Source organism: Scomber japonicus, chromosome 24 (assembly GCF_027409825.1).
Source record: "Scomber japonicus isolate fScoJap1 chromosome 24, fScoJap1.pri, whole genome shotgun sequence".
NCBI classification, from domain to species: domain Eukaryota; kingdom Metazoa; phylum Chordata; class Actinopteri; order Scombriformes; family Scombridae; genus Scomber; species Scomber japonicus.
The window spans coordinates 11,574,165-11,588,958 of NC_070601.1; the positions used below are offsets into that span (position 1 = coordinate 11,574,165).

The following is a 14,794-nucleotide window of genomic DNA, read 5'->3' on the forward strand; positions in this document are numbered from 1 at the left end:
TTGTGTGTTATTCGATCGTCACCATAGAAAAATAGATTTTGCATCATCAGTTAAGTAGAGCAATTTTGTTCATCCATGTTTGTCTCAGAAAGCTGTATCCATTTCTGTAATGTCATGTTTCAGAAATAAGAATAAGATTGTTCGGCACACCCCGTTTTAACTCCTTTCGCGTTTTGCTTGTTTGTGTTGTGCCAAGGCACCCTATAAACTGAGCCAGTGTCTCAAGGAGGATCAAGAGAGAAAATGCTTCATTACATTAATGATTTCTGTTGCTCAAAACTGGCTAAAGGTGGTCTGTTTCTCAAGAACTTCGAGGTAATCGGGCTCAGACTGCAGTTTAGCTTTTAACTCCAAATACTCATTTCTGTTGGGCTCAACATAAACAGTACTGGGTGCTGTGCCATAGAGCATTGTTTCTCTTATCCTCTCCGGGTGCAAGAACTGACGTCTGACATCAAAATTTGGGTTGTACGTGTATGACACAGGCCCTGTGTACTTGTACTCTAAATTGGCACCTGCTGGGATAGATGGGATGGACTGATGGGGGGACTGCTTATCGGGGTCAAGGATGCCTCTGAAGAAATGGTCAGCATCCTGGACAGGGGAGGGGTTTTCACGTGGCTCAATGGTGCTAACACTGTACGTGGGGCTCCTCATCGTACTGCTATCCCTCTCCTCATCCGGGGTACTCCTGTATGTGACTTTGAGCTCGTGGAGGTCACGGTAATCCTCCACTGTGTTTCCTTCCCTTGACCTATATATGGGGTTTTTGCACATATGGCCCATGGGATGTGGAATATACTCGTAGACATGGCCGGCTGGGGCTTTGACTTTAGGGCCAGAGCGGTTGCTGTAGAGGCTGTACTGCAAGTTGAAAGAGCTGACGTCCGAATTGTTGGTGCTAGTGCGGTCACTCTGGGACTTTTTGCGCTTTTTCATCACTACGACAAACAGCCCCGCGGCCACAAAGACAGACATGATGAAAACAAGCAGGAGGCTGAGGATGAGGACAGAGAGGGGGACAGTGCTGCTGGGGGTGTTGATCTTCTGTGGAGCATCTGTGGTGACGATCCGGTCATCCATGGGCTCGTCCGTAGGGGGAGTCGGTGAGACATAAGCGTCAGAGTAGTCTGGGCAGAGCTGCTCCGACTGGATAGAGCGCAGGTCCATTCCTGTGTGGCGTTTGGGCGTCTCGCACACAACCTCGTTAACCACAGTGCCTGCACTGAGCTGCTCGAGCCATATCTTCATCCCCACTATGTCACAGGAGCAGTCCCAGGGGTTTTCAAACAGATCTATCTGCACCAGCAGCTTTAACTGATCTAAAACACCACTCACAGGCAGGTTTTGGAAATGGTTGTTGCGCAGATTAAGCCTAGACAAGGAGAGGCTGGAAAAGATGCCCACAGGTAAGGTTTTCAGGAGGTTATTGTTGAGGAAAAGCAGCTGAAGATTAGGAAGGTAGCGGAAAGTGCCCGCATCGACCTCCTTGATTTTGTTGTACTCTAAATAAAGATACTGCAAGTTCTGCAAACCAAAAAACATTTCTCCTGTAAGCCTGTCCATGAGATTACCATTTAAATACAGCCTACGCAGGTTGGTTAAATCCCCAAAAGCTCGGTCATGGATCAGAGTTATCCTGTTGTTTCCCAGGTGAAGCAAATCCAATCCAGTGGCATCAACAAAATCTGATCTCCGTACCACAGGGATATAATTTCCAGTAAGATACATTTTTTTAGGATTGTATGGCTTGGGTTTTAGATCAGAAATGCTTTCAATCTTCCTCTCTTGGCAGTTGACATTTAGCCCAATTTCAGATATCTGCAGATTACAAGTGCAGGCAGTGGGGCAGTCCAAAGGCACAGGAGATTTGGTCTGAAAAGCAATGATGGGGCCATAGTTGTATGGGTTACCGCCTGGTATTCGAGAGGTGGGCTTTAACCTAGTTCTGTTAAATTGCCGTGTGCCCTTGGTAGGCCTAGAAGAGGACCTAAAAACAGCTGAGGAGGTGGCAGAGGCTGTGACAGCAGCAGGTGTGGTCTGGTAATATCCATTGGTGCTGCTAGGGGGTGCAGGCCTCACCGTGTCTTCCGGGGGTCTTCTTGGGCAGAGTTCCTGCTTTGACACCTCATCCAGGTCTCTACCATGGAGCCTGAACGGTGTTTCGCACACCACTTCTCCCACCAGAGCTGTATAGGCTATACTCTCTAGCCAAGCCTTCAGAGCAATGAGCTCACAGGAGCAATTCCACGGATTCTCTTCCAGTTGTAATTCCACAACTTTGTCCATGTGCTCCAGGAGGCCGATGTAGGGGAACATTTTTAACCGGTTCCCCCTCAGGTCCAAGTGCGTAAGGGGAACATTCCGGAAGATATTCGGAGGCATGACTGAGAGCAGGTTGTCATTCAAAATCATCACCGTCAGTTGGTGTAGTTTGCTCAAGGCATTGGACTCTATATTGGTGATGTAATTATAATCAATCTGTAGGTATTCCAAACTCTCCAGTCCTGCAAAGGTGTCATCCCTCAAAACTTCAATCTTGTTGTTATTAAGGTGCAACCTTTTTAATCCCTGGAGTCCGTTGAAGGCACCCGACTCTATCTCAGAGATATCATTGTTCCCCAAGTGCAGGATGGTCACCCCGGTGTAATTGATGAAATCATTGACTGACAGCTTCTTCAGGAGGTTCCCTGTCAGCAGGAGGTGGTACATGGAGAAATGGACGGGGCTGATCTCTGTCAGTCTGATGATCCCCCGGTTCTCGCAGCTCACCGTCAGGATCCCTTCCTTCTCCTCACATGTACACAGGTTTCGACAGATTTCCCCATAATTGTCATACATCTCGACCAGCCTCAGAGATGATGCAATCAGAAAGATTATTTTTAGGATCCAGATATGCATTTTTCCTGGGAGAGGATGCCCCAGCTCACTCAAGTGCGGTACCAGTATGAGGTGTCATCTAAGGGAGGAAAAGAAAAGGACGGGTTCTGTTTTATACACCATGGAAATATATGTGTTTAACATTTACAAAATGCACAGTAACAGACTTGAAAAATCAGTTCAAACCTCATGAACAATTATTTGACATTCATAACAAACACACAAAGGCAGAGACAAGTAGGCCTATCAATGTTTGTTCATTATGCAGATGTGTTATGTCGGCATCATTTTGGTTTTGAGTCAGTCAGGAGACAAGCGACCCAGATGATTCTTTAACAAATGCATACTTTAACCATGATATATAATCAAGTTGATAACACACAACTACCGGCGGTAGATGGCCACTGCGCATTTTTGATAGTTCGCTTGAATTCCAATCCATTTTGGGAGGAAAAAAAAAACGCTTTCCCATCCACCGTGTGCAGACTGATAGATCTGGTCATTTACTAATTCAATCCCTTGAGAATTTCAACAAAAAAGGCTCCTTGTCAGAATATCTCACGCCGCATCACTTCGTGTGATGGATGATATGACATCCTGATTATAATTTTAATGATTTAATCCCCCCCCCCCCTCCCCTAAACAACATTGAAATCTCAAAGATGCAACTCCTATCTCCTAAACAGGAAGATTTCACACTCACCCCGCATACCCGACGACTTGGTAACAGTGGGGAAACTGTCGGATCCCTTTCCACCTCCGTCCAAACAACATGAGGACGGTATTCGCTTGATATGATTAAAACGATCCTGGGTTGAATTAAAAAAAAAAAAAAAGAACCTGCCGACTCTCATAAACGAATCGTCTCAATGTTCATCTTAAAATCCGGCCTGCGATAGAAATTGTGAATATCAGCCTACAAGGCGACAGTCGCAGCCCTTCTCCTGCCCACGGGCGAAAAAAAGAAATGAGAGGAGTTGATCAAAGGCAAATAAGCAAGCGTCGCTGATCTCATAGCGCATCTCTGATCGAAATAGCATTTTGACGGGGAGTAAATAATTCTATAATCAAGTATTCTGTATGGCATCTGCTATATAGAAGGTTACAGATAGTCTCTCTCTCCCTCCCTCCCTCCCTCCCTCTCTGCTCCTCTCTCCGCCACAGACGCGTAAGCGCGCGTGCACAAACTCACATGCACACACGCGCGCACAGACACACACACACACGCGCGCACACAGACACACACACACACTTGGTGCGCTCCTTAAAAGAACACAAAAGCCTACACATCAGCTCACTAAATCTCCCCAAAATATGCGCATAACATACAGGAACATGCCTCCAGTATATTGTTTCTGTATCTGGTTCATACCCGCACTTTCCTCTCGTTTTATGCCCTTACATTTAAGTTTATTATCATACCCTTATGAAAATCCCATCGCCTGTGGATATAATATTGATAACTTGAAAGCCAGTGCGTCTATCTTCGCCGGGTTTGGGTGTGCAGATGGAGCGGGCTATTATTTGGAACGATTTAAACTGTGATGATATATATGTAGGCATAAAAATCCAGGCTCTATATGTTTGATTTTGTCATAGCAGCCGCAGACACCTTGCTTAACAGCATCTTAAATCCGGATCAACTTCAGCAATGCAATGTAACCGGAGCTAGAAACAGAGATTTCAGCACCATGGACAGATCCCCCCCCCAAAAAATGTTAAAGCATTATGCCCCTCAGCTCTGCTCAGACTGGCAACACAGAGAAAAAGAAATAATCGTCCTCTTACCGTGCTGATCCCGGTAAACGCCAAAGCATCCCGAAAATCACGGCTGTGCCCCTTCTTTTCTCTCCAACCTCAGTGAAAACATGGATTTCGTGATTTCACCGTTCGCCCTTCTGTCGGCTGTGAGGGGGGGTGGGGGGTGGGGGGGGAGAAGATAAATAAATAAATAAATAAAAATCCTTAAAGTCAAGTCTCCTCGGTGTTTAGCTCCATAAAACCAGGCATCCAGGAGCACATATATACAGTCTCATTCACGCCAATAACGTGACAGCCAGCGCGGCAAAACGGGCTCCTGTGTTCTTCCAGCAGCAACTGAAATTAGCAGTGTCATCTCGGAAAAAGAGCCAAAACCAAAGTTCGAACATGGTAAAGAAAAGGGAGCGAATAAAAACGCGGTAATCCGACATCAGAGAAGACTTGCCGCATGCATTTTAACTGTGACTTTCATGCATGCGCACTGATGAAGCGGAGGAGAGAAGCACGAATCCCCTTGTCTGCTGCCAGTGGTGCGGCTTGTATCAGTTTATGTATAGATCTGCCCAAGGTCTCTTTATTTCAATTGCCAGACCGTCCAAATCGACCAGAGCTCAGTGGATATGTTCCTCCAGCTTGAGTCTTGAATGCAACAATCCCGATACCCATTCTCCAGTCCTGCATTGGTTTTAAGATATCCTATGTGTATAAACAAGCTTTATCTTCCCACCAACGTTTTCAACTAGTGGAACTTGATCTTGGTTGGTGCAAACCAGCGCATCCCCTACAGCGGCGGACGTATTATGAAACAATTACCATAGTATGACAGTCGAAATCACTCGTAAAAACGCATAAATCCCCCAATCTCACAACTGTCACAGCGAGGAAATGAAAAGCAATTTAATGCGTGCAATACTGTTTAAGGGGGTATGGTAATGTGGAGGAGTAGGAGGAGGAGGAGGAGGAGGGGTGAGGACGTGGAGTGATGGGGAAAAAGGGAAGAGGGAAGCTGTAAGAAGACCCGTAGAGGGCAGCACAATGATGAAAAAAGCATCTTGGCTTGAATGTTCCAGGCTGCACTCTGTAAGTCAGAGTGTGTTTTAATTCAACACTGTCCTCCATTTGAGTTGTCACTCATAGCTTTATCTGTTGTCTGCCAAACAGAGCATCTTATTTCCATTCTTTTGAAAGTCAAAACTGGACATGTGGAGCTCCCCTTTTATTATTATAATTCCACAACACTTTGCATTTGTCTCAACAACAAGCCTTTGATTTTCCTGGAGAGAAGTGGGAAGCAGATGTAGCTATATTGGCCTGAAACTCATCTTGGATTCATCATATCGCTGTATTATCCAGCCTGGAATGAGATTCCTTGAAAAGCCTGCAAATGATTGAATAGTAGGCTCTGCTGGAATACATTTACTTATTAGCAGCACATTGTTCACAACCCCCCTCTCAGTTAAACAGTCTGAATACCTGCTTTAACTAAATGGTTTGCTCAAACAAAAGATGATATTTTCCATTCCCTCTATAAGCTCATCACGTTCATCATGAAAATGACCTTTAACCTATTTTTAACTTAGTAGAGTGGGTATTAAAGTTGTGTGCGTGCATCAGACTGATACGGTCAAGCACAGAGTCATTTGTACACCTCATATCTCTTTATGGACGCTTCCAAATACACAGATTAAGCCTATAGTCCCGGAAAACATAAATTTACAAGAGATCTGCATTGAAAGAAATGAATTTACTATAGGATTAGGCTTAATCCAGTTTTGAACCAAATACTCTAGCCTACTAATGCTGCCATGTTGCTGTAAGCGCTCTGTATTTTACCAAATCATGGCTTATTTGCCCCTTGTTGAAAGAGCAAATCAAGTCAAAGCCACAGCTGCCCTCTTACCCTCTTGCTGTGGGACAAGAAACTTTAGAAGCACTTAACTAAAGCCTGAACAGAAAATCGAATTAAATCTAGCATATGGTGGGCCGCCATGTCCAAAGAGATTTCCCACTTAGTCAGTATTGTGTGGTAATAAGTCAACTCTTATGCTCTCTTTAGCATGCAGGGAACGACAATAAGCGGATGTGGCATCCATGCCGCCTCTCTGAAATTAGCCATGGAGATACATTGAATTATCTTAAAGTCTCTGGCTCCGTAATCGTATTAACAGTGGTCTATCCTGTGGGGATGGACAAATCAGTATCAATGGAATCCCAGCTGGAATATAGCTATGAAGAAACTTGCACTAATGCAGCGGGGTGTTTGCTCCCTCCCTTTGGAAAGGACTGTGTGGCTGCATCCCTTGAGAGGCATCATGGCATCAAAGAGAGGAGAGGAGCTGTCCTAAATCATTCTTTTGGCTTATATGACTTTGTGTACGGCTTGATGGGAGAGGTACATACCCTTGATAAAACAATGCCTGGAAGATGATGACGGTGTGTGTGTGTGTGTGTATGTGTGCAAGTTTTGTGGGTAAACTTTGTTGTAGCAAAGTTCATCCCGCTGGTGTGTGTCTGGAGATGTTTCCATGTGCATCGGCATACTTGTCTGCACACACAAATGGACATGGAGCTGTGTTAACGTGCATGCACACAAATCTCTGCTTCACAAAGGCTAATGGGTTCACACAAACATGAATGCCATTATCATAGATCAGCGGCATAAAACACATAATATTATAATCAGGTCTGGGACAAATGATTAAATCAATAAACGGAGATGAAAGTTCACGGCATGCTGGACTTTTTAAACAGGTTATGAAAGGTTTTTTTGTTGTTTTTATCCTGATAAGCCCATCATCATTAGCATAGCCGCTACTAAGTAATGCAAATAGCACGGCACCTAAGCATGGGTCAAATAGCTGAAATCCATTAAATTTAAATTAATTATTTTAGCTTTATAATATGTTTAATTTGGCATACGTTTGCTGGGCATATTGGCATGCCTTGGTACTGTTGGCACGGCAACCGCTGGTGTGACTCTGCCAAACAAGCACTATGAATCAGAACAAAGGTTTAGACCAGGTGCTGCAATTAGAGTGAACTCCACATTCACATAATATGCTTTCAAGGAATCAAGAATGAACTTTTTTTCCCCTTCCTTATGTAACACCATAAAGAAGAATGTGTTTTGAAAGATTTGAAAAGTTGCTCACAGTAGACTAGTACACAATGATCATGCACTTTTATGAGCACATAAAATCTTAATATACTGATGTGAAATGAGTTGCGATGGCTTTCTTTTTCCGAGTTGGGAGCTCTGGACTCATGATATCAAAGAAAAAGCCTTCTGGTAGACGGGCTATGTGCCAAAAGCAGTGGGCAGGGGAAAATAATGAAATGTACCCAAAAGAAAACATCTCAGTGCAGATAAACAATACAACACTGCACCATTGGTTATTTTTACAATTTATTTGACAATGGTATATTTAGAGCAGATCTTCCTGGAATTACACTTAATTCTACAGCTCGGCAGGATGACTAGAGTACAGTGTAGGGCTTAATGTGCTGACTTAATGTGCTGACAAGTGGATAAATGTGCATCCTTTTACTATGATTTCCTCTCATGGAGTTTTATACATATAGTACATGAGATAAGCCTGGCAAAACCATGATAATCTTATCAGATTCGGAACATGATTTTCATTTATGATCACAATCTAAATCTAGGTAGTGTCAATCTACTGTTTAAATAAACTGTGTATATGATGACCGCTATAAGGTAAAGCTACAATAAAGGCAATCGTAACGTAATGTATTATTTTTAAATCAAACAATTTGGACGTATCATCTTAATCCTACTTGTGTTGAAAATGGTGGTCTGTCTGCTGTAATAGAAGGGAAATTCTTTTGTCAGCAGAGAGTCTGACATGCATTGTGCTATGATTAACTTGTGAGGTCTCATCTGGCTTGTGTGTCCAGAGACCAATTGGTGCTGCTAGCAATTTCCGTCCTAACCTGTAGGTCTACAACAGGTCTGTGGGGGCCAGGATCCATTCGAAATGCTGATAATATGGAATTAGAAAACAATTTTAGTTTGACTGTACAATCCAACTGGCACCTCTTCTGCGTTGATTACAGGATGCATGAGGAATCATGGAACATTTCTGTGGAAGAAATTGTTTAATATAAACAATGACTAAACCCTGGAAGCCCTATTTAGTCCTGTAATGGAATGAAAGCTCATGAGACAACCAAAGGATGGATAGGATGGGGAAGTGAAAGCATCCTGTCGCTCTGTGCTGGTGTCACTCCAACAATCATTCCACAAATTGATTCAGTCCTTGCAGTGCTCCTTTTAATGCAGGTGTCATAAAAGCATATATAACATATTTGTATTACCTGTATATCAGTTTGACAGCTATATAAATGAACCCAAGCTTGAGTTCAAGCAGGAATGCTGTATATGTACTCATTTCTTCATTCTCATTCCACTCTCTCCCCTGCTTCCCCCTGCTCTCATATCAGCTGATTAGGGCTGTTAAATCTTTCAGTTAATCCAATCAGATTCCACCATGATCTCTATCAGCCAATCGTGTCTTAGCTGTCAAACTGGAAATCTCTACTACTACTCCCTGTTGATGTTACTGTCATCTCAGTTCAAATGGTGCATGCTGTACTCACCCTTTTTCTGCATCCTGTTGGTGATTCGGAGTATGATTTTGTCTTGGAAGATCCGGGCCTCAGCATCAACTTGCTTTCCAGAGATACACCCACTTCTTCATGCAGCAGGTGCGCCATCCACACCCGCTCCTGGGCGAAAAAAGACCAGGACAGGGCCTTCTAATGCTCAGCCTAAGAAAATGAACACTTCTTCCCTCTCTCACTCTCTAGCCCACACCTTTCTGGCTACTCCACTCTACTGCAGACAACTCCCATATACATCTAACACTAATGTTTCTTCTCATTTAACATGTAAAATCCTACCTGGCAAAGATATTAATTTAGTGAGTATCATCATGCCTTCTCCTGAGCGTAACAAAACTCTAATTACCTGTGAAAACCTTGTTGTGGTGCCCAAGTCTACAGCTCCCTAGTTAAAACAGAAACCTATCTATTGGTCAATTTCTTGTAGCCTTCAGTGTTTGTCGGAATCTGTCTACCCTGAGTGAAGGCAATAATTTGATTCTTATTTGGCTTTAATTTGTGACATTAATCTCAATTATAGGTAGAACATTGTCCCTCAATACCACAAAGCATTTTCAATAAAAGCTGCCCTTTACATTGTCCAATCAAACACTAGCCTGAAGTAGGCTATTCTGGACACCGAATTATTGGTGATGATTGCTGGAGGCGCTCAAACTATTTCCTGCAGAGCCTGGGGGGAATTCAGGCCACACTGCTTCCCTCTGCCCCCACTGTGCCATTTCAGCCTCCACCTTTTGCACCTTTGCTGTCTTATTTACAACATCTCCCCAGCCGGCGTGCCACTGACGCTTGTGGTCGACAGGTACATATTTTCAATCATGGGCCCATTTGCAACAATTTCAAAGACATGTTTGTTTATTCCCCAACTGCCAATTTATTCATATTTGTAGCTATTGCAAAGATGTCTACCCTCGGTAAGTCTACCCATGGCATCTCAGCCGGGTGGCAACATAACCATAATGAACCATATGAACAATCATCCCTCCACTCCAATAAGAGGAGAAGTGTGTCCTCATTCAGATATTGTGTTTGTTGATCTTCTCACTGGTCTTTCTCAAGGGTTTTGGTTCAAGGTTGTCTCACCCCCCCCCCCTACAGCTACTTACATGGCTGAGAAGCTTAGAAGGTCAATAGCTATGTCATCAGCCTATTTTAGTCCCCTCCATTTTCTGTTGTGCACAAGCCCCAATAGGCGTTGCCACAAGAAAATATTCAGGGGAGAAAAGATTAATTTTCAATCTGTCTGCTCCTCGCTCCGGCCACTTTCCAAACGTTAATAGCCTCATCCCACCAGAGCCCTTCTCTCTTCATTATGCCACTGTCGACAATGCCATTAAATTAATAAAGTTAACTGGACAAGGTGCTTGGCTTTCCAAAGCAGACATTACTGATGCTTTCAGAATCAGTTCCATTCACCCCTTTTAGTGGCATCTTTTCAACATCAGGTGTGAGCAAGAATATTACTTAGCAGTGTGGCTGACTTTCAGGTGCAGGAGCAACCCAAGTACATTTCATTTAGTTGATGTGGGTCTTTGCTGGATTCTGTAAACAGAGTCAGTATTCCACTTGCTTATCAGCTGGATGATTTTCTCCTGATTGATCCTTCATATGACAGCTTAGGCTCATCACTGTCCAAATTGAAACATTGTTTGCATGCTCCTGGCGTCCCCTTGTCCCCCTCTTCTCTTTAGATGAAGGATGCCGCTTTGACACGCGCTACTGGTCTCATCTGTTCGATCATTGGAATGACATCACTGTCTTTTAAGATAAGTTGGTGCATGGTTTTGAGGGTTATCGATAACCTAGATCTTCTGGAACATTGGTCCAGAAGTCAACCAAGTACCTTCTCAGATTCCCTTCTCTTCAAAATCTAATATTGTCCCAAAACCAAAGCTCCAGGCTAAGATATTGGAACACTTGGAACACTTTTGCAATGTTTTGTGTCTTTATTTGTATGCCACTTCAACCTGTTTCCATAAATACTGTTGCCACCACATTAATGTTCCTCATTTTAAACCTCAGTACATCCGTGGGTTGGTTGCTGGGATTCAATTCAATATTAGATGTTATGACCCTTCCTTTCCTAGTTTATTTTCCAATCTAGAAAATACTGTTGAAATACACCCCTAAAGTTTCTCTTCCTGTAACCAACCATAGACAGCCGATACCTCTTTCCATTTTACATAGGATGATCTCAGTAGTCAGGACTAGTGGGGTTTTTTTTTTTCCTTGATGTCTTATTTTTCAGTGGCTTCTTCTTAAAAGTGGTGAATGTACAACTTCCTCTTAGTCATTCAGCCCTTTTGGATATTTTTTTTAATTGGACTTTTCATCCTAGTCATTTCAGTTTATGCCTTAAGCACCCTAAATGTGGAGGTGCCTGATCTGCACTGATTCCCCTTTTTGCCCCTTTGAATCTATGATAAAATACTTAAAAAGTAGACCTAACACTAGCCCTCTCTGTCCGTTATTCCTCACACCAGGAAACCATCCCTTATCTAAATCATGGTTTAACCATCATTTAAGGCAAGTACTCATCAAGAGTAAATGATCCCCCAAGCATTATTCAGGGTATTCTTTTCGGATTTGTGCAGCTACTTCTGCTGCCAACCAATATATTTCATCTTCTTCCCTACGACAGCTGGGATGGTGGTCATCTTCTGTCTATACCTCCTACATTCACAAAGACGTCAGCGCTGTTGTAGTAAATCAAACATCTCTGAAGCCTTAAACCTGGTAAATCATCCATATAAATGATGGTGCTGTTCCAATTTATGAGTGTTACACAATTACATTTTTTGTCGCATTATTGCTCATAACTGTCTTTGGCAAATATTTGCAATTCTTTAACACCATAGACTTTCACATTAACATTATATATGCATGTATAAAGACTCTTGACACTCAGGTCACGGACCACTCCACTTTTCTCAATCGTCTCTTATGTCTAAGTGCACATGCAGAAAAAAAGTCTGTCGTGACCTAATGCATCATAATGGTCTATTGTCACATAGTCATTATCATAGTAATCCCAAGTTCACATAAGAACATAAATACTAGTTTTTTTTCTATGCATTGGATAATATGAATCAAAATATATTGCATTAGTTTGTATGTTTCCCTTTTCTTTGGGGGATATCCTAATCTACTCATTGCTTCTCTTCCCTCTGTATAAATAAGATTATATCCCGATGGGGCCTAATCACCAAAGACTTTTATAACATTTCATCATTATGTGCATGTTCAATAAAATAATTGTCATTTAAAAAAATGAAGTCTCTCTTGATTGAAATAAATACTAACCCTAATCATCTGTGCCTTTCTCACAGAATGCCTCTCTCCCCACTGGTAAATAATAGTGACTCAGCCAGTAGCGGTTCTTGAACACGTTCAGAATAGATAAACGCTTCATAGTATTTGGTATAAATAGATGTGGAACAGTGGAGATAGCATTATCATTAACATTCCACATGGCTGAACAAATTATGAGAAAGTCTAAGGCTACTAGATGTATCTGGTGGATGCAGCCCCTAATGCTTATGATCTCGTGTTTAGGTCTGTTGCCGGGGCAACTGCAGCACATGGATGGGCGACCTGAAAGAGTTGGACTCACACAAGAGATGAGAGAAAGAGAGAAAGAGAGAGAGGCTCTGGGTCTGTGCTTTTTGGCCAGAGACACATAGGGGCTGATATAGCACAGGTTTGGGAAGTCTAGTTCTTCAGTTCAGTTTCACAGAAGAGATAACCATGCAGGCAACTGTAGCTCAGGCAGAATACAATAAAGGAAAATGGTAATAGAGCACAAGAGAGTGGGCAGATGATGTCCAACCCTGTTACAGTTTATATTGATGCAATATGTAATTTACATTGGAATATTTAACAGTAAGTAACCAGTAAGTGAGACAGTATGCTGGAGTTCTTCTTATTGTTTTCAGTTGCACCTTCCTCCAGTGTATTTGTCTTATATATTCAAATTGTCTATTGTCTTTTTCCATATCAAATATACATTCATGTCAGGATTTATGCAAAGACACCAGACACAACATATCTATCATAATGGAACAACAAGTTATCTTATATTTATTATTTCTGCCAAGATATACGTCAGAGGGCTTTGTGTGTGTTTTATAAGATGTTGTCCTTCTCTTTCACACATCTGGTTTTAGGAGAGAAACAGGACCAAGAATACTATGAAACTTATGCTCGGTTTCTGCCAGGAAGTCACATAAACTCTTCCCCGATCCAGACAGTATTAAATGAAAGTGATGTTTATCAGTATAATATATATATCTAGCTTTTATTCAAGCAAAATGTTGTTTAAATGAGTTGATAACTGATATTAAAATGCCATGAGGTATATTTATTTTTAATTAGCCATCAGCAGTCAAAATATCAAGTCTAAAACATACGAAAATGGGAAGAAGTATTTCACACTTGCTACCTTTTGGGAACAATAATTAACCAGTAAAGTTCTGTTCTTGTAACTGGAATATTTGGAGTAACTGCAGCTAACTGATGTAACAAATGTATCTTTGTGTGTTGATCTCATCTAATCTCAAACTAGCCTATTATCATTAATTAAGTCATGACAGTGTTCATGCATTTCTGGGTTCAGGTAGATATGCTTGCACTCTATATGATTTCATTCAGGTTTTTGCATCAATCACCATCGTGACACTTGATATCTGCCGTGTTCACTTTTGCCGTAGTGCAACCTGTCGATGGCACTAATCAAAAGCACCAGCGCTTCAGCATGTGCATTCATCACACCTCCGGATGATGTAGAGCTCTGGTGTGAGTTCCCACCAAAGAGCGAGAGCGCAGCTGCTCTGACAGCTGTGATTGATGGTCAAAGCGGGACGAGGGGTTGCACAGGGAGCCCTTCCTTTTGTTTTCCCGGCGACTTGGCTCAGGCGCGAGCGAGGTAATTTAAAAATGTTGAATCGGTAACATGCAAACTTAACCAGGGGCTTTAATGAAACGAGCTGCTGACAATGCGATAAGTGCATCCTCACTGTCAGGGAGTGGATGGGATTGACTTATTAGCTCCCTGCGCGGTGGAACAAAAGCAGTGAACCATAACCAAGTCAAGTCCATTCATTTGACTGTAGTCAGCCAGCATGAAGGCTTTTAAGGTTATGAGTGCACTTTAGGGCTTGATGCACAGGCAACGAAGGATGCCTTTGCAAGTTTAACTAACTAATCTATTATGTCAAGAAAACAGTCATTAGCAAACTTAATCCAAGTCTGTGCTTTTAAGATGTTTGGATCATGATCATTAAAAAAGGCGTGGATTTCCAGTCCAGCAAATTTAAAGCACTTATTAGCATAGCACTCTACTGACTGAAAAAAAACGACACTAAGGACAAGGTCATTGGTAAGTTACTGCAATGGCAAACAAGGCAAGAAGGAACATCCTGCCACCACCCCAAAGTAAATGGACAGGATATGGATGAAATCTGAGTCGGAGTAAAGCAAGAAATTCATGTCATGAAGTGAGAATGTGCTC

General features: G+C 42.4%; 1 protein-coding gene across 1 annotated transcript; it reads right to left on the reverse strand.

Annotated features, from left to right (window-relative positions):
- Positions 1 to 273: 273 nt before the first annotated feature.
- LOC128354330 (SLIT and NTRK-like protein 5) lies at positions 274 to 2,901 on the reverse strand. The gene has a single exon (XM_053314567.1). The coding sequence runs from the start codon at positions 2,899 to 2,901 to the stop codon at positions 274 to 276; it is 2,628 nt and encodes an 875-aa protein (XP_053170542.1).
- Between the last annotated feature and the right edge of the window lie 11,893 nt (positions 2,902 to 14,794).